The sequence below is a fragment of the Dendroctonus ponderosae genome, unplaced genomic scaffold (assembly GCF_020466585.1).
Source record: "Dendroctonus ponderosae isolate FM_Combo_2020 unplaced genomic scaffold, Dpon_F_20191213v2 Dpon_F_20191213_5, whole genome shotgun sequence".
In the NCBI taxonomy this organism is placed as follows: Eukaryota; Metazoa; Arthropoda; class Insecta; order Coleoptera; family Curculionidae; genus Dendroctonus; species Dendroctonus ponderosae.
The window spans coordinates 10,094,625-10,118,762 of NW_026018715.1; the positions used below are offsets into that span (position 1 = coordinate 10,094,625).

The 24,138-nt window shown below is 36.6% G+C and overlaps 4 protein-coding genes across 8 annotated transcripts; 3 read left to right on the forward strand and 1 right to left on the reverse strand.

Annotated features, from left to right (window-relative positions):
• Positions 1-527: 527 nt before the first annotated feature.
• LOC109535184 (ABC transporter G family member 20) lies at positions 528-8,537 on the forward strand. Its single transcript, XM_019901055.2, has 14 exons — positions 528-1,540; positions 5,533-5,633; positions 5,688-5,847; positions 5,897-6,033; positions 6,092-6,217; positions 6,269-6,362; positions 6,413-6,649; positions 6,732-6,847; positions 6,899-7,133; positions 7,183-7,287; positions 7,494-7,750; positions 7,808-8,073; positions 8,159-8,245; positions 8,302-8,537. Exons 2-14 carry the CDS (start codon positions 5,533-5,535, stop codon positions 8,511-8,513), a joined length of 2,133 nt encoding a protein of 710 aa, XP_019756614.1. The 5' UTR covers positions 528-1,540; the 3' UTR covers positions 8,514-8,537.
• Positions 8,516-13,640, reverse strand: LOC109535183 (biorientation of chromosomes in cell division protein 1-like 1). 3 transcript variants are annotated; one of them, XM_019901054.2, is made up of 11 exons: positions 13,274-13,640; positions 13,003-13,217; positions 12,787-12,948; positions 12,316-12,690; positions 11,311-12,263; positions 11,055-11,250; positions 9,792-10,945; positions 9,686-9,740; positions 9,562-9,618; positions 9,160-9,273; positions 8,516-9,101 (listed from the first exon to the last, which is right to left on the reverse strand). In XM_019901054.2, exons 1-11 carry the CDS (start codon positions 13,525-13,527, stop codon positions 8,989-8,991), a joined length of 3,648 nt encoding a protein of 1,215 aa, XP_019756613.2. In that variant the 5' UTR covers positions 13,528-13,640; the 3' UTR covers positions 8,516-8,988. The 3 variants fall into 3 exon arrangements, with proteins under 3 accessions (XP_019756613.2, XP_019756612.2, XP_048522409.1); XM_019901053.2 differs by having other exon boundaries at positions 9,160-9,291; XM_048666452.1 differs by having other exon boundaries at positions 9,010-9,111; positions 9,160-9,291.
• Positions 13,641-16,680: 3,040 nt separating this feature from the next.
• On the forward strand, positions 16,681-18,455 carry LOC109535235. Its single transcript, XM_019901117.2, has 5 exons — positions 16,681-17,048; positions 17,111-17,311; positions 17,370-17,508; positions 17,599-17,769; positions 17,825-18,455. Exons 1-5 carry the CDS (start codon positions 16,835-16,837, stop codon positions 17,964-17,966), a joined length of 867 nt encoding a protein of 288 aa, XP_019756676.1. The 5' UTR covers positions 16,681-16,834; the 3' UTR covers positions 17,967-18,455.
• A 238-nt stretch (positions 18,456-18,693) lies between these two features.
• On the forward strand, positions 18,694-24,120 carry LOC109535202. Of its 3 annotated transcripts, XM_048666862.1 has the most exons (6): positions 18,844-19,332; positions 19,722-19,964; positions 22,144-22,443; positions 23,140-23,328; positions 23,384-23,519; positions 23,577-24,120. In XM_048666862.1, exons 3-6 carry the CDS (start codon positions 22,221-22,223, stop codon positions 23,707-23,709), a joined length of 681 nt encoding a protein of 226 aa, XP_048522819.1. In that variant the 5' UTR covers positions 18,844-19,332; positions 19,722-19,964; positions 22,144-22,220; the 3' UTR covers positions 23,710-24,120. The 3 variants fall into 3 exon arrangements, with proteins under 3 accessions (XP_048522820.1, XP_019756636.1, XP_048522819.1); XM_048666863.1 differs by lacking the exons at positions 18,844-19,332; positions 19,722-19,964 and adding an exon at positions 18,694-18,837; XM_019901077.2 differs by lacking the exon at positions 19,722-19,964 and having other exon boundaries at positions 18,700-19,332.
• The last annotated feature ends 18 nt before the right edge of the window (positions 24,121-24,138 follow it).

The window sequence follows — 24,138 nt, forward strand, 5'->3', positions numbered from 1 at the left end:
ATGGCTTTCAGTCTCTTTAGAATCTAATAATCAAAGTCGATTGATAAAGGATTCATGGGACAACCAAAAGCCTCACTTTGTACTAATTAACTTCGCCAGATTTTCTATGAAAAAATGAATTGCCTTTGTACAAAATGCTGTCATCAATGAAATTCTCTAACACTTACTGTTTCAACTAAAGTAAACTTAAAAAAAATTGCAGAGGAAAATTTAATTTACAGCGGAAAAACACTAATTTTGATATCTTTGTTTTACAGAGAATCGACGATGTATTCGCAAATAAACACCTTTATTTTTCATTTAAATTGAAAAAGTTTAAAAAGTCTACTGAGGAAAGCCTGGCTAGTTATACCAAATTTGCGTATTTATTAGGTTTTTCAAAAAGAAAATATTATTCAGTAAATCACAAGGAAACACTTTAATATTCATTGATACCAAATCAGTAATCCAAAGAAGTTAAAAACATGTTTTTATGCGTAAACTTCCAATTTAAGGTCCGCGGCAAATGAGTGACGACGGGATTCAATGCGAAAAGTTGCATTAGTTTTAGTAGAAGAAAAAGCGTTTCAATTCCGTCTTTAATTTCATTCTAAGATCTTCTATTCATATTCCGGGCACAAAGCAAGAAAAAAATTGGGCGTCATTTCTGTTTAAGTTAAATTATACGTTTAACATTAGAGTGCGAGTAGCGCTCCCGCTTCAAGAGTTTCTGCTTGCGATTACCTTTACCAAAAAATCACCAGCATACGGAAGAATAGAAAATAGAAGAAGTTCAGAATACGAAAGAAATTGCTCGTTAAATATTACTAACAATCGCATTAAGTGAGTCAATATTTTCGGTTCTTTTGGAACTAAAAACTCCATGATGAACTAATGTAAAATTCGAAACATTTTGAGGCTCCAGAATCAAAATGTTTCATCTATATTTCTCCATCTCAATGGTTCATTTCCGACCAAAGAAGCTCAGCAGTTTGCACATGCAAATTTATAGTTGCGATTGAATCATTTTAGCTGGAAAACTACGGAATGGAAGAACAAATTTTTATGTGGATATTCAACAATCTGTAGCTCGTTATAGAAGCGTTTAAGGACCAACATTAGAAGAGCATGATCTTTCCCCTCTATTCTGAGTGGCTCCACTCTACCCCTGAAATGTGTTTACCTTGATGTTAAAATAGACTCATTTTTCTTATTTCTAAAGGATTATCTTCAAAGAAATCTTCCGGAAAACTACTTCTCCTTTCAAACGTTGGGATATTGCCATCGAAAAACGAAAAGTGGGGGTTCTAGAAGATAATGGTGTGTATCCATGGCAGGTTCAAGGTGATGAAGAAAATTGCAGCAGTGGTTGCAAGTAACACCAACTTTCCTACTTAGGCTGGCATTCTCTTAGCGGCTGCAGGATCTAGCTCAATGGTAGTTGTTGATCTAAAGTAGTGCCGGCTTGTTGTTGCGTCGATAGTCGCACTAAAAGTTGCAGTCCTCCAAACGCCCAAAATCTGTGAATTTGATTGTGGTGAAAACTTTCTTTTGTGCAAATGTAAGTACCGATCATTTCACACCAGCGTTATTATTACATTGCAAATACCGGTACCAAATTGAACTTTCGCAACCATTTATGTAACGATGTATAGATTCGCGGTTGCGACAGAGATAATGTTTGATTCGAATCAACATAATGATTGCAAAACGACTTTCGGACAAAAATCGTTTGTAAATTCCGCGTTCCGGGGCGCCAATCAAATAGTTTTCTGGGGCGCCCAACAGACAAAGCGATTATCCGAAGACATTGTTTAAATATTTGACCAATAAATGCATCACAGCGCAAGAAGCTAAGAATTTCCTACAAATAACTGCTACGAAAACCGGTTGGAATTCGTTACAGGGCACCTAATAAACGTTATCCCATTATAAATCCGAAAACGATTTCGTTGCTGAGGACCACTTAATGTTTTAAATACTGCCTGTGTGTAATTGGTAATAAATCGCAGAAAATAAGTGCTAAGACAATCTTGAATAATATTAGGCCCAAGTAAAGCAGCAAGGAGCAAAGAGAAAGTAAAAATAAAACTTAATTTTCTCCAAGAATCGCAGTACTAAATAGTGACCGGTTTTCGTCAAATGCAAAGATAACTGAATAAGAAAAAAACAAGGTGAAGAACCATTGAACATCAGAGTAAAAATGGCCAAACACCTATAATCAAAATCGGGTAAAAAGCAGTAACTTAAGCAAATGAATGTCAAGTACAGGAAAATGCAACTCTAGAAGAGCGCCAGAAAACTCAAAATTATCACCAAAATAAGAAAAGACGCAAATACATATTTAATCTCTCCTTGAATCGTAGTACTAAACTATGGCCGGTTTTGGTCAAATGCCAAGATAACTAACTGATGAAAGAAGCAACAAAGAGAAGCTAAAGATAAAACAGCTTAGCAACTATAACTGAAGCCTTAATGTCTGTGGTAGTAAAAAATGGGTACAAAAGGCAACGAAATAAGGAAAAACACGATGAGGAACCATGGAAAATCAGAGTAAAAATTGGCAAACACCTTCAATCAAAATCGGGCAAATGCCCAGTATTAAAAATCAACTGCAAAATAGTCAGAAAACTAAACATTATCATCAAAACTTATTTTGATTGATTTGATTTTGCATATAAAGATAAAAATACATCTTTATTAAACATTGAGACCTGCAGCAAACCGAAACAAATAAAAGAACAATAGGACGAATACAAGAAATAGATGTACAATGAAGGATAAGAACAATTAAAACTCAGAGCAAAAAAGATTTAAACAAATGGATACCAAGTCCATGAAAATATGACTAAAGAAGAACGACAGAAAACGCAAACTCATAATCAAAATAAGAGAAAATTTAAAGTTGTTTGTTTTCTTCATGAATCCCAATAATAAATGATGACCAGTTTTGGTCAAATTTACCAATTAACCTACTGACGAAAGAAACAGCAAAGCGAAGATAAAAAATAAAATAACCTGCAAACTCTAACCGAAGCTTTAAGAGCTGCAGTTTAAAAAATGACAGAAAAAAGAGCGCGGCAGACATAAAAAAGAGGAAAACAGTATGAATACATCAAATACATATACAATGAAGTATAGGATGTATTAAAAATAGTAAAAAAAATTTAAACCAAAACAACAAACTTCTAATAAAACGTAAAGACATGTGGGATTAACAAGATTCTTCGACTTCGACAGTCGAAGTCAAGAAAAAATGACTCTAAAAGAACGCCAGAAAACGCAAAATTGACGAGATTTATTGATAAAAATTAGCTATAATTATGGCACAAAATATTGAAACTCCTTAATGATAAGGAGGTTGCTCCTTTGTGTCGACAGAAGAAAAAAGGAAAGTAAGTAAGAAAATCTAATACACACGAAAATCTGCGATTGACGCAAATGAATGGGTTTCTAAAACGAAGGAAAGACGGGTCAAAGAAGCACAAAACAGGAAAAATTTGAAAAAGATTTAGAAGCGCCAAATCAAGAACTAGACAATAAACAGTTGATAATGATAATGATGTTTATTCGTCAAGTAGCATTTAATACTCGTGTTGTACATTTTCACTAATGATTGTTCGCTAAATTGGTTCCACTGATCGGCTGTTTGAACATGATTACTTGGAAATAGCAAAACATGTAATCTCTCATTAAAACTAATAACCATATTAATTATTGCAATCGGCGATTGTTCCCACCTGCATGCATAATGCGTTTTTTCTTCACTTTTCTTAGATTGCAAGTCATGAAAAAGTTGATCTCATGTAAAATCAGTCCAGGGCACTGGTGGAAACATTAAATTGCTCGTAATTCAAGGTCTTGACACTGCTCTCACTATTTAATGGAATTATGTAAAACGGAAACGTGAAAACCTCAAAGTTTTATTATTTTTTTGAGGTGTGTTTAATCGACTGAATTAGCTTTGTAATCCTTGAATTATACTAAATATTTACCAAACATATTAAGCAAAGCGATAAATACAAATTATTAGAAGCATTACTTTGTAATAAATGTGGCGAGTAACATTCTTTTTAGGATTATTTAAAATAATTTATTTTCAACTGGCTTTTGTAAAGTGATGGACTTTTAATGGCCCAGCTAATTTTATTATGAAACTAGGCCGTTGTTAAATGACGGGATATTTGAAAAGTGTCATTTCTTATATACGCATAAATCGGGGCAAACATTAATATATGTTATTATAGATAAGAATTAATGTATTAATAATGTTGCGAGTAAAAGGTATTTTTATAACACGTTTTCGATAAAAGTCATTATTAGGTAACCCGTTTTACCGTGCATGTATTAATTAATTAAATCTAGATAATTTTTAAAACTGGTTTCCATGAAGGTCTAAAATCTCAAAAAAGTTTTCCAGTTTCACTCTACATATAGAAAGTTAAGTTGAAACTGGTGAGTTTTTCGAGTTTTTAAACCTCAGTGAAAAATGATTACTTCCTGAAGTCGACGAATGGCTGAAATTGTTCCTGTAAAAGTCCGAAAAATTCACTAATTTAAAAATAAAATTGATTAATAACGCACTTCTAGTTCAAGCATATTCTTGTCTTGTAAAAACGTCCATAGATGGACTCGAAAATAAATGTTGTCCATCAACCGGTCAGATCAAATGATTGTAGAAACAAGATTTTATGCTCTCAAGAAAATTATTCTTCAACTAAGTATGTGGGAGATAGAAATAATTTAATTGTAATATTTTAATAATTTCGCTATAAAATCTTGATAATTTCACTTTTAATTTAACATCGAGTGCATAAAAACTGAAGTCTTAGAGCTGCTATTTTCTAAACTGCATTTGGATGTTTAATTGGAATTAATTTTTACTTCAAACTCAAATTAAGCTTCATGTAAATTGTGCTGTTAATTTTCTTGTAAAAATTCTGAAATACAATTCACTACTTCTAATTAAAGTATTATCTTGACCTTGTCGCCTTGTTGGTAAACACGCGTGTACCTCAGATCGCACTTTCCATACGATTACTTCGTTTAAGGAAAGTGGATTCCTGAAGAACAGCGATTATTTGAGAAAACATCTCCATCAGGTGGATTTACAATTTTTTCGACGCTTTCATAAATTAAACTGGGTTTGTAGTTCAAGCAACGCGCGGTATTAAGTAAGACTGTTACACAAATCCAGGCAAAGTTATGATTATTTATATGTATGTAATTAAATCCTTAAGAATGGCAATTAACTTTAGAAAATACCAAAGTGGGAAATATAAGCAGAGAGGGAAGGAAATTAGCTTCTTCCAACAAACCTTAATTTAAAAAAAAACTACCTTCAATGAGTGGATGAAACAACGGAAGTGTAAAACTCCTTTAAAAAAGTTCCAAAGAAGAATTATCAAACTCTCGATCGGATAAAATTCTATAAAAGCCCTCAAATTTGCCTTTGCCTATACAGCAACCCGAAGAAGAAGTTCAGATTCGCAATCGCGTCTAAACCACTCACATCTCATTTAATGTTATTATTAAAAAGTTGGTGTTTTGCAGATGTCGAAAAGTGCTGCAGTATTCGTAAAAGACGTCGTAAAATGCTATGGAGACAATAAAATCCTGGATGGTTTGTGCATGACTGTAGATCGAGGAACTATGTAAGTAATCAAAAGAATGTAACCATTTCCTGCAGGATGACTGTTTTTGCTTAGATACGGCCTGCTGGGTGCTTCGGGTTGCGGAAAAACCACACTATTGAGTTGTATTGTGGGCAGAAAGAACATCCAATCGGGAGAAGTGTGGGTTTTAGGGGGTACTCCAGGTGCAAAAGGCAGTGGAGTGCCGGGACCTAGAGTAGGCTACATGCCGCAGGTGATTATTTTTTCGTGCACTCGAGGGAATACTACAAAGCTTTTTTTAGGACATCGCGCTGGTAGGAGAATTTACAGTGAAAGATGCCATTTTTTACTTCGGCCGGATCCTAAATATGGACGATAAGCTGATCAGCGAAAGGTTTCAGAAGCTGTCCAAATTGCTGGAACTACCCCCAGATGATAGGTGAGTTCCTTCGACAAAGAATCGAACGTTGTTTGAATAATTCCTCTTTTATTATTAGGTTTATAAAAAACTGCAGCGGCGGTCAGCAACGAAGAGTTTCCTTTGCAGCCGCCATGGTTCACATGCCGGAATTGCTGATTTTAGATGAACCCACAGTGGGAGTCGATCCAGTTTTACGAGACAAGTGAGTTATCAGGGCCCCATCGCTAATTCCCTTAATATTTTGCAACTTTAGGATCTGGAACTACCTGGTGGAAATTGTGCATTCCGAAAAAATTGCTGTGATAATCACCACACACTATATTGAAGAAGCCAAACAAGCTGACAAGGTACTCAAGTGATTAAAACCTGTTTCCCTTCGCTCATCGCCTGGTTCCAGATTGGACTCATGCGAGGAGGCAAATTGCTAGCTGAAGAATCGCCCGCAAGGCTGCTCACGTTGTTTCACACTGACACCTTAGAGGAGGCGTTCTTAATACTGAGTCGAAACCAAGAAGAAGGCAGAATAAGCTCCGCCTTGGATGGGGCAAGCAGATCCCAGGGAAATGCGATTCTAGATTCAGCCTCATCAACTACGTCCATTGCTACCTTTGATATCGCTTATGGTTCCAAAGACGTAAGATTTATGTTTAGGAGCAATGCAAATAATTTGAGATTTTGATGCCTCATGGCTGTATTAAGAAAACAACAATTTTCAGGAACTAACACCGGCAAAGAAGCGAACAAAAATTAAAAAGGACCAAACTAGCCTACAGCGTCATAGAATCAAGGCGCTCCTGGACAAAAACTGGAAACAGTTTTATAGAAACGTTACGTAAGTCTCCTAAAATCGTCTAAATTCCGTACCTTAAATGTGTGCTTTCAGAGGGATTATATTCCTGATAACGTTTCCTCTTCTCCAAACCTTGTGCTTCCTAAACGGAGTCGGTGGGGATGTTAAAGGCTTGAAGTTGGGCATCGTCAATGACGAAACCATGACCACTCGATGCCAAAATTTCGATTTCAATGGAACCACTGAAATTCACGATTTCACTGACTGCCACTTTCACAATATGAGCTGCAGATTTTTGGAATATTTGGAGCATCCCATGATCCACAAGGTAATAAATTTCCAAGAGGACTATAGAAGAAATTAATGGGAACTTTTAGGTGGAGTACAAGTCGCTAGAAGAAGCTACCGAAGCGATCAAACATGGCACGGTTCTTGGTGTTTTGTACATGTCGGAAAATTTCACCAAATCATACGAGGATCGGGTAATTATAACCAAATCTTGGGCATATTTTCATGAAAATTTGCAGCATTAACTCAGCCTGAACCAAGCTTAGCTGAAAATTGCGCTTACAATCATGAAGACTACTTACTTCTAGCAATAAAAAAATATACAGATTTAATCAATCACAAACCTCAACGTTCTCTATAACTAGTCTAATGAGTAGGTGCTTACCATTTTCACGTTTAGATCCAAAATGGCAAAGATGCAGAGCCCTGGATGGCTGATTTTGGAGAAATAAAAGCCTTTCTCGACATGTCCAATCGGCAAACAGGCGCTACCTTAAAATACAAACTTTATGAGCTGTTCTACCGCTTTCAAGAGGAACTGTTCCAAGAGTGCAACTGGCCTGTGCGGCTTGGAAGTCTTCCACTTAAGAAGAACTTCATGTACGGGCACGAGGATGAACCGTACACTATTTATATGATTCCTGGTACTATCATAACGTAAGTTCACTGGTTAATACATTAAGTAAGGACCTTTTGAAGTTGAGTACTTTTTAGAATGATGTTCTTCATGGGGGCCATGATGACTTCTCAAATAATAATCACTGACCGAAAGGAGGGAGTTTGGGACCGATCCATAGTGGCTGGGGTCACTTCACTTGAAATCACTTTGACTCACTTCATTTTGCAGGCAGTCATAATGGCGCTTCAATGCACTGAAGTGCTGATTATGGTCTTTCCAGCCTATCATAGCACACACCTGGGCAGTCCAGGCGCAATTTTCTGCATTACGTATTTAGCAGGGATCTGTGGGATGGCTTATGGTACAAAATCCATCATTGCCAGAGATAACGGCTTCTGGCTAATTCCGCTGTTTAAATATATCTATTGCTTTTATCTACTTTGCAGGTTTCTGGGTGTCTGTTATATGCGAAGATCACTCACAGGCCAACATTTCAGTCTCTGGGGGATTTTTGCCCATGATGTTACTGTGTGGTAAGAACCCATTATCTAGGGCCAAGAACATAATTTTGGAACATTTGGTCTTTTAGGCTTAATTTGGCCCACAGAAGCAATGCCTATCGGGCTACGGATATTTTCCAAATGCCTTCCCTTTACTCTGGCGATAGAATCGTTCCGGAATGTGATAAAGAAAGGCTGGTCCTTGTGGGACTTGCAGGTGCTTAACGGGATCGGCGTACTGTTAGGATGGACCTTAATGTTAGGAATAATTAGTCTTTGGTTAATAAAACTGAAACGATAAGCACCAATAAACAAATTAATTTAATCAACGTTAGTTTCACTGCTAAATTGCAACGAACTCAGCTTGTATCTACCAAGTTGAATGGAGGGAAGATTTTTGTAGATCTATTAAAGATGTCAACAAAAATACAATTTTAAATTCAACACTAATCATCGCCGTGACCAAATTCAATTCGTTCGAATAGAATCAACAACTTTGATCACTTTTTTTTTATCAGTCCAGTCCTTTTTTGCTCTCAAACAATAACAACCAACGGACTCTATATTATCAAATAAATGACCCCAACTTCTCAAAATACCGTGGGATTAAACAATATGATAAAAAAAATACATGAACAAACCGGAACGACGAAAAACGTAACCACTAATCTGACCGGAATTAACTCTACATTGTTAAACGGAGATCAATTTAGAAAAATAGATTTTCGCCTTATGAAACTGTACAGCTAACTTAGCTTGTGTATCCTCTCTTATTACTAAGATTGCTCCATGCTGTCTCGTCTGGGATATTTTCTGCGAGACCCAGAACAGCCCAAAACAGGCCTGGGCTTGTACAGTTCATCTGTCGAATATCTTTGACTAGTAGATCCTAAACCGTTCTAGAATTACAAATTGTCCGAAAACTATCATGGCCTAAGCCCACTCACCTCTAGCAGACTTTCTATGTTTAACAGGTGTGGGTTCATCTTTTTTTTGCTCGCCCGACTTTTCACTTTCAGCAGGACTCAACGGAAAATTGAAGTTCTGATGGGAAGGTAGATCTACAATCAAAGTTAAACCTGTACAAACGTACAAGAGCTGATGTTAGTAGCGGAAGATTAACTGAAACGAACACGCACACTCATCAACACAAAGAGGATTTTTTCTTAAGAAACTCATGCAAAAGCGTCGCAAAAACTTATATTTTCTATTTACCAAAACGCAAAGCTCAAAAAGCAAAGCAAAATAATACAATATAAAAAAAATATTTCATATCGTTGAGCATTTCAGAGTAGGAGTAGAGGCAAAACGACAAAGCCACTGATAACACAATCACGATCAAAACTTACTGGCATTGCACATATTTTCATCCAAAATGATCTCATTCAACCGTTGTCTCTTAATAGCTAGAACAAAATAAATAAGTAAAAAGTGGTTCAGTCTTATATCTTATATAGAATAATTTTTACTTACCAAATTTAGGCTCTATAACTCTTTCCTCGTCCTGCAGCTTCCTTTTGCAAGTTTGCTAAAAACAGAAAAAATAAGCAAAAAAAATGAATTCAATTGGCAAATGCACCTTTATAATCGTCGATGAAGAATTAGCGATTTTCTCCAATTGCTTCTCAATGTTGGCGGCCAATCTTTCAATTAATCGATTCAAATTCGTTATATCGGCTGCATCTGGTTTATCAAAGAAGCAACACGGAATGTCGTCGTTTTCCCACTCTTTTACCAGCCTATTTATCTTCAACGGTGTCGATTCCTTGACTTCCTTTTTTTGGCCATTTTGCATTAAGTTTGCTGGTTCAAAGCCACCATTTAAAGGTGTGATCTCTTTACGTGTAATGCTTTTAAGAGGCAACATTTTAGTGTCCAGTTCGGTTTTTTCAAGGCTGATGAACAATTTTTTTCCATTCATACGTTTGATGGACCCACCAAAATTATGATCATAATCAGAACTTTGTGCCGCAGCTTTTTTGACCAATCTGGGAAGTTCTGCCTTACATTGTAACCCAAAAATGTCTTGCCCAACTTGCTCAAGTAACTCGTGAAGTTTATTTGAAGCGACGTCTTCCCTATCCACATTGGAGAATCCTAGAAAATCAACGGTATAACTTGGGGAATTTTGGCTTTTTTCGGCTAGAATTGGAATTTCGGAAGGCGCAGTGTTTAAAAGAACTGTGCGAAGAATTGAGTCTGGCTCTCTAATTCTTGATTTCGATTGTATTCCTCCAGCCAATTCGATTTCCTCATCGCTGTTTTGATCCAAAACAAATGTTCTTGTTTTGCTCGCTTGCGAACAAGCCACACTGTTTTCCAGATTACTCGCTGTTACGATTTGGTGCAAAGATGATTGATCGATCTGCGCTTCACGACTGTTCGGTGCAGATTCCTCGAAAAGGGAATGATAAATTTCCTGCTTTTCGGACAATTTCCTCTGCTTGTGCGGACTGGTAGTAATTGATGAATATTGAGCATAGTCTTCATCATCCCCGTATCCATAAGAGCTAGAATTCACCGTTGACATTTCTAAAGCCAATCTAGCTTCAAGGGCTGCGAAACTTTCCAAGCTTATATCGTGGCTTTTTAACACGGGGCTGCTTTCATGTTCTGCGTTCTGCGTTTCTTCTACCTTCCTCTCCAGTTGCACTTGAAGCTTCAAAATATTTTTCAATGGAGATTCGGGTTTCTTAGAAGATTGTTTCACCTCGGGTGAATTTAAAATTGTATCTGAAAACAAAACGTGTGCTGAAATTCTTAAGCTAGTCTCTTACGGGTATTTCTCAAATATTGCTAAAAACACAGACGGTTTTCTCGTAAAAGCAGGAATGTATTTTACCTGTTTTCAGTTCAGTGCTGACGCTTTCAGTTTCGGTTTCGAGTTTAGCTTTCTCTTTTTCGTTCACCGAAACTGCGGTTAACGCCAATTTATTTTCCCTTTCCATCTTGGCCAATTGCTTCCGTATCTTCATTAGCTTCATTGCTTCGTGAATATTGGAGGCAAACTTGGGTTTTAGATATTTAAACGGTGATGCCTACAAAATATATCAAGCCGAAGTAATGTAGCGGAAATCAAATCAATCGTTATTGTTTACTTCTGCATTGGGTGACTTAACAACTTCATCTCCTTCCGGTTTTTTCTCAACATTTTCTGAATTGCTGGATTCGCCTCCTCCACTGCTAAACACTTCGGATGATTCCTTGCTGCTTCCTTTGTACGAGTTAGAGCCAGTTTCGGTTGTGCTATCATGTCTGCTGACCTTGCTCGAACCATCGTTTGAATCCCTATCGGTAGAACGCCGGGTGCTCTTTTTGTCTTTGAAACTGTAATGGTCATCAGATGACTTTTTTTCTTTGTCTTTTCTGGAAGATAAATTTAATTTATCGCTGGATGAAGAGGATTTGTCCTTCTTCTTATGCTTTTCTGCGCTTTTCTGTTTCGGATCATCCACTTTTTTGTCTTTATCCTTGGAGTTACTAGTTGAAGAACTTTTTGGCTTATCTTTGGAACTTTTAGCAGAACTTTTGTCTAGATTTGAATGCGTGTTGCTGGATGGTGGACCATTTTCTTTGCTGGATGAGGCCTTATCCTTGTTTTCAGTTTTAGATGAATTAGATGACTTTTCTTTGGCAATCTTGCTAGATTTGTCTTTTTCTGATGCAGCTTTCTCAACTCGGCTTTTCTCTGCTTTTTCTTTGTCTTTGCTCGATTTGGACTTCTCGGGTTTGTTACCTTTATCTGTGCTGGATTGGTCTTTATCCGGCCGATCCTTATCTTTATGTGTCCTTTCCTTGTCCTTTTCAGACTTTTCTTTCGACTTATCCGGTTTTTCAGACTTGGTCTTGTAGTCTTTGCTTTTACTGCTACTGCTTGTTCTACTTTTATGACGTTCTTTATCCTCCTTTTTGGCTTTGTCTGTTTCCACGTTGTCGCCTTTTATATTTGAACCGTCTTTGTCTTTATCTTTGTTGGACGAACTGTGTTTAGAGCTGGTTTTTTCCTTATGGTCCTTTGATTTACTTTCAGATTTGCTGCGCTCCTTCTTCTCTGTAAACCGATTGGATAGCAGCAAATTATTTTTTTATCCACAGTTACTAACCTTTGTGTTCTCTCTTGTCGCTTCGAGAAGAAGACTTGTGCCTATCATGAGATCGTTTATAATTGTCTGCTTTCTTTCCATCTGCATCTTCTTGGCCGGATTTCTCACTTTTGCATCCAGGTTTATCTTGTGCAAGCGCAGAAAGCACATTAGCGCTATCGCCATCATGTGGCGGCTTAGCAGCTTCGGTTTTATCGGGTAACTTCTCCATAGTATTGTCACAAGCATCTGAAATTTCACTAGGCGTACATATTTCCATTGTTGTGTCTTGTTCAGAAGCCACAACTGCCTCGCTTTGCTGAGATATATCTTGCGCAGGTTGCACTGAAGTGGACATTTCTACGTCATCATTTTTTTTCGAGTTACGGCTCAAGCCTGTGAAATGTTCTAGTTAAAACAATTTCCTCGAACACTAGGCACAAGTAGTTGGAGTTGTCACCATGTATATTATAAAGGAGCGGTTTAGTGTACCTGACATTCCAGAAAGGTGAGAGTCATCCGAATTTTCTTCTTGAGCGGAAAACTTGCTTTCCTCTAATGGTTCAAAGGATGGGCTTTCATCTTCCATTTTGGCCTCTGAACTGTTGAGCGCCTCTGTCGAGTCAGTTTTGTCAACATCATTCATCTTCTCATCTGTTGAATAACAATGATAATATAATGGTATTGAAGGATTAATTGCGTGTTTACCGTGTGCGGATTTTGGAGAAGCTGCATCCAAATCCTGCGGAAACAGATTTTCGATCTTAGGCTTGACTCCTGACCGTTGGGCCTCCTGAGAAGGTCTTTCTATCCCCAGAAAACGATATACTACGTCCTCAACTTTTGGAAGAAACACCGAGTTTATCTTGGGGTTGACAACCTGGTCAACGATTCGCTCCACTCCAGATTCCAAAAAGCCAGACCTAAGCGAATTCCAGGGGCTTGTAAAGGTCAGCCAACAGCTAAAGCTTTCACTTACTCGGTGATGTTTTTCCGCAGCTGCTCTCGCAGTTGATTCTTGTTGATGCTCTCAGCAAACTTTTGCTTCTTGAGGAAATTCATCACACTGCCCTCAACTCGCTGGCTTAGATTTTGATAAGCAGGCTTGGTATCTACATCAGCAATACATTCCTTTCGGAACTGATCGAAAATACCTTGAGACTTCAGTTCATAGACGATGTGATTGATCAGTCTCGGATCTCCAGGGAGACAGCTGGAAGGCAGCATATCCATTCTTTTCTCCGGCACAAAATCTGTTGGGTTTTTGCTTTTAAACTTTTAAATCTTCACAACTACACCTTCGTAGAAGTACACTGTTTTGACGGTTTTGACACTGATGACAAATTCTTCGTTTGCAATGCCTAGATAATCTTGAACTGGGTTATGTGGCAACTTCCATTTAAAGGCAAAGTTTGGTTAATACGTAGTGCATTTAAATTTAAGAAACGTAGTTGGGGAATTTTAAAAAAATTAGAGCTGTGATCCTCGGCGAAACTGTATTTTAAAAAGCGATTTAAACCGTTATAAATATGTGTTTTACTGTTAACTATTTGAAGGTTTTTTTGGTTTGCTGAGAGCATAAATTTGCAATAAGTTTAGAGAAACTCGCCGGCTTAATGGGGACCGCTTTAAATGCTTTTTAACTTACAGGAAGCTGATAAACGCTTAAAAAAATTGTATCTTATTAAACAATATTTTTTCAATCGGTGCTTAGCTACAAGCTTCAAATCTTCAATTATTTCGCAAAATTTTTTCATTTTTGCTCTCAACTTGGTAAAGGTAAATATTTCTGATACAGCTTGAATGGAGACCGAAAGTTTTTTAAGCGCTCTATCAAAAAGAGTCACAATTTTTTAGCTGTTTTCAAGATAAACGCTTTAGAACTTTGACGCCTCTGTAAAAGTTCGGCTTCTAATGCTTTAAAGATAGTCCTAAAGACGCTCTATCAGAAATGTGACCATGAATACTGTTTTTGAGGTACAAGCTATTCGATAAAAAAAATCAATAACGTGCAATAAGGAAAAATAGATCTCAAGCTGTTGTAACTTTGTAAAAACTCAAATTTTCTGGATAACACTTAAGTAGTTAAAAAAAGTCTTCGGGACGCTCTATCGAAAAGATCCTAATGGTTATAGAGATATTTTCAACGGTATTTATAAAAATATCCGTCAATCTTTTCGTAGGATAAACGTTTTGCTGCTTTCCTGATGAGGAAAGAATGTTTCTCGAAACATCTCTGATTCACATAGATTATATAACTAACTAACAAATTTAATTTTCTAGTTCTCGTTTAATCGATACACAAGCGATTTTCAGCGATTTGACCGGGATGGAAATCGATTTTTATATTTTTGAGCAAAAACCATGCCGTTTACGAAATAAAACTAAGAGGACAAATTTGCGCAGAACAGAAAGATAATTTATAAAAATAACTGTTAATTATAAAAAGCAGTGGCGTATATATACGTATATTATATATACAGGGTGTCCGGTAAGGATATGATCAAACGGATACTGCGATATCCTTTGCATCAGGACTTGAAAAACATTGCCAAGTGGCAAGAAACAAACAAATTTTTTTGCGCAAAAACTATGAATGCTACAAGATTTTCTAGTGCATCTACCAAAGTAAAATGAGTTGATTCGATCCACCAAATAAAAAGTTCTGGTGGTTTTTGTACCACGACACTCAAGAATTCATCACTTGCCCAAAACGGATAAACTCGATTGAGTCTTAACTAAGAACAAATTCACAGCGGGTTTCATCAAAATACATCGTACCATTGTCCCGATATTTCAAAAAAGATAATTTTTTTGAAGAACTTTGACCACCAATAGCAGACGAGCCAAACATTTTTTGTTAATAAAAGTTAGGTCAGATCGTCTTCTTTTGATCCAAAGCATATCGCAGTACCCTTTTGATCATGTGCTTACGGGACACCCTGTATATATAATACTTACCAAACACCCTGTATATATACAAAGTATATGTAAAATTTCCGAGGGCAAAAACCCCTTGGAATATTTTAATAAAATTTTTCAGACACTTTTTTAGGCACTTAACATCAATACATGTTTTGTGATAACAACAATTTTTTAGCTTCACAAGTGGCGTGGGCACAGGCATTTTTTCTAAAACAAAATATTATTTATCAAGTTCCTGTTCAATTTGGAAGAGGAAAGGTCTCTTGACTTTTTTGTCTACAACGCACCGTGTTTGGGTAAAAGATTTAAATCGATTTATTGCTTAGCGTAATCGGGTTTTTACTTAAAAAGTTGGCTCTGCCCTAGTTATGGTCACTGATTGAAAACATTTAATAATTGCTGTCATTTAGAGTCTCTGAGTAACTTCTTATTGCGTTTTTTTTTGTAATAAAATTGATTCAATCTAAGTGTACAATTTTTGTTTTTATACTAAACCCTACTTAATTACAACCCGATTAAGCTATGCAATAAATCGATTTTAATTTATTTACTGGAATAATCAGTAGCGTAACATTTTTTTATTTAAAATTATCTACAGTCATGCCTGTGCCCACGCCAATGGAAAAGCTAGAAACAAAATTTTCATCACAAAACATGTTTTGTTGTTAAGAGTTTATATGCCTAAGCCTGTAAAATTTTGTTTAAACATTCCAAGCGGTTTCCGCAATATTCCGCAATATTAATAAGTAAAAATGTTTTAAATAAAACTTTATCACTCTGTAGATCGGAAAGTAAGCATTTTCGGATCACAGTATATTAACGAAATATTTCCAAAATTATCACCCCCTGCAAGAATTGCATCTAGGCTAGGCTAGCTAGGACGTTTACAACACACGTTCATAGGAAGTTTTTTTTCTTAAAATGGGTTTAATAATGGCTCAAATATGAACACACAACTTGTATAAATAAGCTCTTTCACATTTTACGGTAGGTATCTCCTTTTACTAATCTTACTAAACTACTTAATTACTTTTACATAACGACTAAATTTCGACAGAGACTTGAATTTTGCAACTTTTGCTTCTGTCTGTTTAGAAGTTGGGAATTTCGAATAAATGCTAAATAATAAGAAAATTAAAATTATTACGTTTTAAGTTGCCGGCAAGTTTTTTGGGCGCAAAGCCCTGTTCGACGTGAACACGCTGTACAAAGCTCTTGGTCTGAACTGAACCCTAGATGGGTGCTAACTTTCAGCAATTTGAATTACTGGAAAAGGGGCACAAAACTTGCTGCACGAATGTCGCATTTGTAAATACGTACACAATTTTTTTTATCTCAGTAGATTCAGATTTGCAACAGACAATAGATATGCGTATTAGAACATGAAGTATAAATACAAATTATCTCAGAACTTTTTGGAATAATCAGCACTTGAAATGTTAGCAAGATATATTTAAAATCCGCGCTATTTCCACAAGCCTGCTGTTGACTCCGAGATTAGATTCGGATTGATATCATATCTAGAACTATGTAGTAGTGTGTTTTCATCTGTTGAATAAATCAGTGTTAGAAAAACTGTTTTGTATTCAATATGCTAGAGTGTTAATTGGGTAGAATGGCAACCGTGAATAGGGTCTATATCCTAATAGCTTTTATTTTGTCTGCAATTGCTTCGATTTTCAATTTTGTGAGCATTGGAACAGAAGAATGGATAACTGGAAGTAGTGTGTGGCTGAACGGAACTGGCGATGTCAATTACGTGCACTATGGATTATTTCAGGGCACATATAAACGAATAGTGCCCTTTTCCACTACCTACCAGTTGACGAGTCAGTGCAGTTTCCATCCAAATCCAGAGATCAGTTATGAAGAGTAGATTTCCTTGTTCTAGTGACCTGCAGTTTCAAAAACAACATATGCGCTCTACTTTGCGAGCTGGATGCAGAAGAGCGCGAGGCCATACTAGACAGTTTAATCAGCAACACTTACGACCCTAATTATGCCTATGCAAATTGTGCAGGAATTTCCAAGTTCACTTCCGGTCTCAGGTCATTTGAATCGACGCCAGTTCGAGCAAACTCCGACACTTATGGTGAGACGCTCCTTCTGTGCATCCTCAGGACTTTTCTCTATTAAAACTTAATGTTTAGTCACATCCAAGAGCTTCATCAATGCGGGCGTCTGGTTGAGTACGCTTCTGTTTGTAGTTTTGGCTGCCTTGCTCGGACTGTGGACTTCAGTGCTGGCTTTAATCAACACCGTTCACAATCCCTATCAATATTTCCTCAGGTCGGTAAGCAAAAAAACGAGATAATCACGTAAAAACGACGGTAGTTCACGACAGTCTGGACATTGAAAGTTTTCGGATGTGTATTACAGTGTTCAAAGCCTGTTTGTCTACAATGGGATCGCTTTCGTCTTTACTCTGCTGAGCATGGTCCTATGGGGAACCATGTACAACCTACTCACTTTCCACAACGTGAGCATATATGACACTATCGTAGGAAGCATGAGTTCGGATAAAACTGCATATCTGGGATACTCCTATTGGTTGGCGCTCTTTAGGGAGATGATTAAGCCCTGGCTAATTAATTTAATGTTACAGGATGGGAATCACCTCCTTAGCTCATTACGCTGGTAGCATCGCCATCCTGTACTACAGGGAGTATTTGAATGAGCGGGATCCGAAACAGCAGAAAGTTACTTTGCAAACTGATGCAGCTGATCCAAGTTTGTTTTTGTTCTAGTTTCTTAAGGCGCTTTAGTTTATCGTCTTTCTAACTTTATCATCATCATCATCATCATCATTCAGCGCTTCCACCCTGACTGGGTCTTGGCTGACTGTACCACTTTCCTCCATCCGGCACAATCTTCCATCAATCCATAGTCCATTGAAATATTAATCTGCTCTGATGTGGTTGGGACTTCTTCCCATCTCAATCTCACCAGTCGTTCCGCATTAAACCTTTGGACGTGAGGTCTTCTAACTTCCTAGTTTAAAATCAATCAGCATTTTTGATCGAGGAAGGAAATCGTTGCAAGGATTGGCATTAAAATATTTATGGGCCTCACTTTCGCCAATTTTAAATCGTTAAAAGTCCCCAATCAAAAAAATTGATGAAACGCAGCGGAAATGAATAGGAGCGAAGTTACAGTGTAGTTCCGGTGAGAGATTCGAAACTTATTTATTACACAGGATGTTCCGGCGGTGTGGGCAATAAAATATTACTAATAGACCTACAGGTACTCATTCATAATCTATTCCTAGCGCACCTGTTGGTAGAAAAAATATAAGGATTAATTTATTTCTGAGTTTTAGGTCAATTTTTGAAACTTTTGCAACCTTTAGGCACCAACTAGGCAAATAATCGGTACTTTTGTATAAAAACTACAAGGTCAGGCCTCTATTTGATCAAAATTGACGGTTACTTTGCTACTCTGAGAGCATGACTTTGCATTAAAAGCTAGCCAACTTGAACAACGGGCGGCTAAAACTAAAAATTATAAAAACATTTAAAAGCCGTGAACAGAGGTAGATTTAATACGTACAAATGCACTTTTCCATGGACTTGAAGCCGGCAGTACCCGGACTAACACGACCTCACCTGACCAGTACCCGTAGGTATTTTTCACCTGACTTGCATTCGCACACTTTAGAAGAACGATCCCAGGTACTGCTTTCATCTCTCGTCGATCTTAACCCAAATTCGAACAAAAACTCGAGAGATCCGTCTGTGAAATTCCGACTGATTCGCTTTTTTAACTGCCGATAAGTCTGTTAATGGTTGGCGAAAGAGTGCGTGATGGTGTTATAATGTGCGTTAAATGTGAAATTCTGAATTAGTTTTAGCTCAAAGTGAAATGTAGGACAAAATCAGTGGTTCTTTATAAAGGTATTAGTCGTTTTTGGGGGGACTGGTACCAAGCAGAATCCCCGGAGCAAAAAGGATTTCTGGTTCAGTGGTTCTGTGCTTGACCGTTTCGAATAAGAACCGGAACATTGAACGATAACAATCCAAGGTTTGTGTTTGTATTGTGAAGGATATGTGCAGTTTTTCATTGTTGAGTGTCTCGACTAATTGAGCTTTGGATACTTTGTTAAATTCCTGAAAGGTAAGTACAAGTATGAATTTTGTAGCAACGTGGTTCTTTGGTGCAACAGTGCACAGATTACGGGTCGGATTGAAAATCGAACCCATACGGAAAGAAGTGCTTGCAGTTTCAAATAAAAACTCTTCAGTTGGGTTTCACTCGACGATAAACGAATTCAACACATTTTGCTTGCAATTAGAAATTTACTTGCTTCGGGCTTATTCATCTTTGATTTATGATCGATCGATTCGCAAATTGTGAAAAATTCAATTGACGAATACGTTGTTTTTTCATATTAGGTTTCATGCCAAAATTTCCGTTGGGTAATAACAAAAACTCGTAAATTACAAGGGATTTTGCAAATACATACTCTTTGAAGAAATAGTCGATTTTATCTTATGCTGCCTTAGTGGGCGTGCTAAAAATCTGCAAGATACATTTACTTAAAACGGATAAAGGTTCAATTATAAGAGAAACTCTACAGCTAAAGCTTCCAGAAATTCTATTAGTTTGCTTCGGGCGCGACTGCAGCTGCTAGAAGCTCTGTTTCGTCTCATCTCGGTTGCAAATGTAATTGCTAGTAGTCCTAAACTTTTAAAGCTTTTTTTCATCTCGGGTGGACATGTAACAGCGACACCATTTATAAGCATAGAGTAAGTAAAATAATTATGTTATTTTCTCTCTATTTATAACTACACTACTACGTTTGTTCCAGAAGATTCTAGATTTTCTTGAATGTAACAACGACACCATCTATAGGTGAATCTTTATTTCTAGAGCCGCTAGACGATTTTTTCTTCCGTAAAATCGATCCCTTAATTCTTTTGCGTAAAAGATTCAGTTTGCCAGTATTTTACAGTACGCGGTTATTCTGTTTAGATACACTGTTGTTTAGAAATGTTGACCTAAAAGTGAAGAAACGCCAGTTTCAAAAGGTTTTCCAAATAAATGATTATAAACTTTCGCTTTTTCAGTTCGGGAAAATATTTTTGGAAAAGGACCTAGACATAGTTATTAGGGTTTTGTCCATAATTAGAAGCTGCAAAAAGTTTTCGAAAAAATAATTGTTTAATAGAAACTTTGCGGAAACTGGAGTGACCTGAAAATTTAAAGGAACTTTAGAAATCCTCAGAGCGATGAGGGCGGCGAATTTTCCCAATAATTTTTTGTAAACTTTTGCTCTCTGGTCGTATTTTTCAAGATTGATAATTACTTTCGGTAAAAAACTGAATAAGCAATTTGGGTTTTGTACCAAATTCCAAGCTGAAATGGGTTTTCTAAAGTTCCCTGCAAACCGATGAATGAGGCGAATTTTCTAGCAACATTAATTTTGTCATTTTTGGTTGAAAAGATCTCATTATTGTCAAAAAAAAAGAGAATCATCAGAAAATAATGCTTTTTTGCGTTTTCGATTAAAAACTTTTAGTTTTGTGATCGGTTTTGGAGAAAACCTTAATGGTTTTCGGGTAAAAACGGTAGGAATTTATTTTCGTTTTAGTCCCAAATTCGACACAAAATGTTTACAAAGGTATTAATTTGCCGCTTAAAAGTCCTCCAGATCGTCAGCATTTTTAAGTGAAACTTCAAAATAGAGCATTTTTGAGTAGAAAGTAAAGCAAAAAAAATTCAGTCAAAACTAAAAAACCACATTATTTAACAAATTCTACAGTTTTTTTACAAAGTTTGTAAACTAATTAATCCGCCTCAACAATATAGGACTTATCTAAATTCTACAGTCTTCAGAAAAATGGAGGTGACGAGATTTCCAAAAAATCTGTTATAAACTTTCGCCTATTCTGTCCGTTTTTTGATAGAAAATTGTTTGATTTTTGTTCCCAATTCGAAGCTGGACAGGGATTTCAAAACTTTTTACAAAACGACGAAGGTTTCGAAATTTATTTCATATTTTTTCGCAGAAAATACATTAATATTGTCAGCATTTTTAGAGTGAAATTTTAGAAAATTGAGCATTTAGAAGAAAGAGTAACTTGGCTAAAAGTGGAAAATTCTGAAATTTTAAGACATTTTAAAAATATTATTAATAAATGGCCTTTAAAATAAATCTAAAAAAGTACAAAAAAGTCATGAATATTTTCCCAGCAACGGAACTGAATTATTGCGCCGGGGTCTTGAATTGGCGCCCCAAGCCATTTGCGTAGGTGGCATTTAAAATTATGAAACCTGATTTTCCACAGAAGATTGATATAAAAGTTGAATCTATTTTCCAATTTTCATAACCTTTTTCTCCTAAAATTTTACAAATTTTTTCTAAACGACCAACTGAAATTTGCATGTCACAGTCAGTAAGATCTACTTTTCCTTTCATTTGCCATCGTCCATTATTCATTGCGTTTGATGAATAATAATGTCTTTTAATTCATTTCTCAAAGTTTACATAAAAAAGCGGACTGCAAACCTCAAAAACAAGCTGTTGCTAGCCGCGAAAGCAATTTTTTCCAGCTAGCGGAACACTTTTATTCGAAGCAGAAATTAGATTCATTGACGAAAAAAAGGAAAACTTATTTTTTACGACTAATTCTGCCAATTAAATACGTTAAGAGGCAAACAGTTAAAATGTACTGTTACTCAACGTTGGCAAACGAAACTTTAAACCCATTGTGTATGGCTTGATGTCTGTGAAATTAATAAATTACAGTGGCTTTTCTGCACGAAACACTGCGATTATGCAACACCTGCTTATATTAATTGTGCAATGCTATTCGTCGAATCATAATCATTTATTTTGGTTTTTTTAAATACCTTTCGATAGACACGCGATTTAATAAAACGCCGCAAAATTGGATAATAATCAGGTCAAATTTAAATTTTCAGATCCAAAGTGCAACAATCGACAAAATAAAATGACCAACGTACCAAAACGACCAAGAGCGACGCCTTAGGAGCCAAATATGTCGAATTTCATCCGAAAAGGTTTGGTCTTTTGCACCTTCTTCATAAGTTGCGCAGCTGCCGCTCTTTTGCTGGCCGCTATCGGAACCAAGCACTGGACCGAAGCAAGCGCAAAACGATCCAAAAACCCTCTGGAAAGCGACGGCCGGATTCATTTTGGCCTGTTTGATGGCAGAAAGGAACTGAACGTTGCCTATGGATGGCGAACTTATGATATTGATGGTAATAAGAAATTCAAACTAACAAATCCAACATTTACGCAAAAACTATTTTAAAAAATGTCGTTTAACATGTGAAGTAATGCGGGGGTCTGATTCACAGCCACTTGTTACAAAGGAATTTCAATGAGAAAATTTACATCTAATACAGCGCGTGCATGAGAAATTGCTCAAAATTATGTCATTAAAAGGCTGAATATTCTAAGGCCGTATACGGTTACACCTTTCGGTCAATAACGAGATGTAAACCGGTACCGTATTTTAAATAGATTAGCATGCTTTATGCGGGCAAGATACCTGCCAGACACTCTCAGCAAGCCAAATCTGGGCAAATGCCAAGGTCTGAGAAGGAAATGTGCATGATACATGCTTGTTCATGAGATGACCAACAATTAATAGCAGTGAGCAGGAAAAAATTGCCAATATACTAATTTTAAGCAATTTAATGCGCACCGCATTACTAAGCAGGTCTTGCAATTGTATAACTGTAACTTCCATTTAACATATTGTTGACATATGTGGAAGTTAAATTAATAGGAAAAAACCTGTTAGAACGTGTTGCAACAATTTGTCGACTTTATATAATTGACCTTGTTGTTATTAATGAAAATGGGGCGCGTTTCAATCACTTATTGTGAAGTAGTTGCGAGCTTTTGCATAACAAATTATTATTTTTTATACTAAAATCCTCAATTTCCAGTGATCCAGACCATGAAACATGAGCCGGAGTTTCTGAATTACTGGATGTGGTTGGGCACCGTACTCGCACTATGTTTGGGCCTGTTGGTGTCGATTATCAGCGCTGTTTTAGCAATAATCAACACCGTGACCACTTCTTATCGATGTCTAGTGGGAATGTCCGGGTTGATTTTTTGGAATCTCTTAACAAGTAAGTCTTAAGCTGACAATAAATGGAAATTTTTCAAAACATCGGGGGTTTTTAGCATTTTTTTCGCTAATTGCAATCGCACTTTGGATGGCTCAGTTCTTCACGAAAATCCAATACAATGTTCTGTCGCGCGAAGACCGAAACAACGAATGGACGTCCGAGGACATGGCTGAATTGGGATATTCGTTCTGGTAAGGACAAGAAAAATCATCAACCAGCCGAAAAAATCAACCGTTATTGTTGTTTAGGTTCGTCGTTGGAGCTTCCGGTGCGGCTGTTGTAAATATAATTTTAGTGACAATAGCTACAAGCGAAAAAGAAACGGAAACCGTCATTCCCGTTTTGGAGGAGAAAACTAATGGGGCAATTATGTTATATTAATTAATGTGCATTAAAATACGCATAAAACTGGTTGGAAAACATGGTTCTATTTGAAATTGGTGCCTTGTTAATTGCTCGGGTCTTGCAACCTTCAACAAGACAAAATACGTAAATTAAATCGCAGGAATCAAGCTAATCGCCCATAAAATTAGTTAAGTACAAAAACTGAACTTGAAAATGACCGTCGAATTAAATAGTCGAGTTTGAAGGACTCAATTGTGAAAGCTTTTCTTCTTTGCCAAATGTTTATCTTTTAAGTAGTCACTGTAAATAGTTAACTATTAGGTACTTTAACTAACATTCTGTCCCAAAATATAGTACGTATCCCTTTGGGGCATTTTAATCTGTTGTACATTGTATCGTTACATAATTTGGAGTTCCAGGTGAACTAATAAAAACAATTTATAGGAGTAGGAGCAGTTCGTTCAT

What these genes read in the sequence shown, in the direction of transcription:
- LOC109535202 (XM_048666863.1), top strand. Translation starts at nt 22,221, where the DNA reads ATGTCGAATTTCATCCGAAAAGGTTTGGTCTTTTGCACCTTCTTCATA. An exon ending in TTTTTGGAATCTCTTAACAA is followed by an intron (nt 23,329 to 23,383) that starts GTAAGTCTTAAG and finishes GGGGGTTTTTAG; the next exon opens with CATTTTTTTCGCTAATTGCA. An exon ending in GAATTGGGATATTCGTTCTG is followed by an intron (nt 23,520 to 23,576) that starts GTAAGGACAAGA and finishes ATTGTTGTTTAG; the next exon opens with GTTCGTCGTTGGAGCTTCCG.
- LOC109535183 (XM_019901053.2), bottom strand. Translation starts at nt 13,527, where the DNA reads ATGGATATGCTGCCTTCCAGCTGTCTCCCTGGAGATCCGAGACTGATC. An exon ending in TGAAAATATGTGCAATGCCA is followed by an intron (nt 9,292 to 9,561) that starts GTAAGTTTTGAT and finishes ACGTTTGTACAG; the next exon opens with GTTTAACTTTGATTGTAGAT. An exon ending in ACATAGAAAGTCTGCTAGAG is followed by an intron (nt 9,102 to 9,159) that starts GTGAGTGGGCTT and finishes AGAACGGTTTAG; the next exon opens with GATCTACTAGTCAAAGATAT.
- LOC109535184 (XM_019901055.2), top strand. Translation starts at nt 5,533, where the DNA reads ATGTCGAAAAGTGCTGCAGTATTCGTAAAAGACGTCGTAAAATGCTAT. An exon ending in ACTGTAGATCGAGGAACTAT is followed by an intron (nt 5,634 to 5,687) that starts GTAAGTAATCAA and finishes GTTTTTGCTTAG; the next exon opens with ATACGGCCTGCTGGGTGCTT. An exon ending in GAACTACCCCCAGATGATAG is followed by an intron (nt 6,034 to 6,091) that starts GTGAGTTCCTTC and finishes TTTTATTATTAG; the next exon opens with GTTTATAAAAAACTGCAGCG.
- LOC109535235 (XM_019901117.2), top strand. Translation starts at nt 16,835, where the DNA reads ATGGCAACCGTGAATAGGGTCTATATCCTAATAGCTTTTATTTTGTCT. An exon ending in CACTACCTACCAGTTGACGA is followed by an intron (nt 17,049 to 17,110) that starts GTCAGTGCAGTT and finishes TCCTTGTTCTAG; the next exon opens with TGACCTGCAGTTTCAAAAAC. An exon ending in TATCTGGGATACTCCTATTG is followed by an intron (nt 17,770 to 17,824) that starts GTTGGCGCTCTT and finishes TTAATGTTACAG; the next exon opens with GATGGGAATCACCTCCTTAG.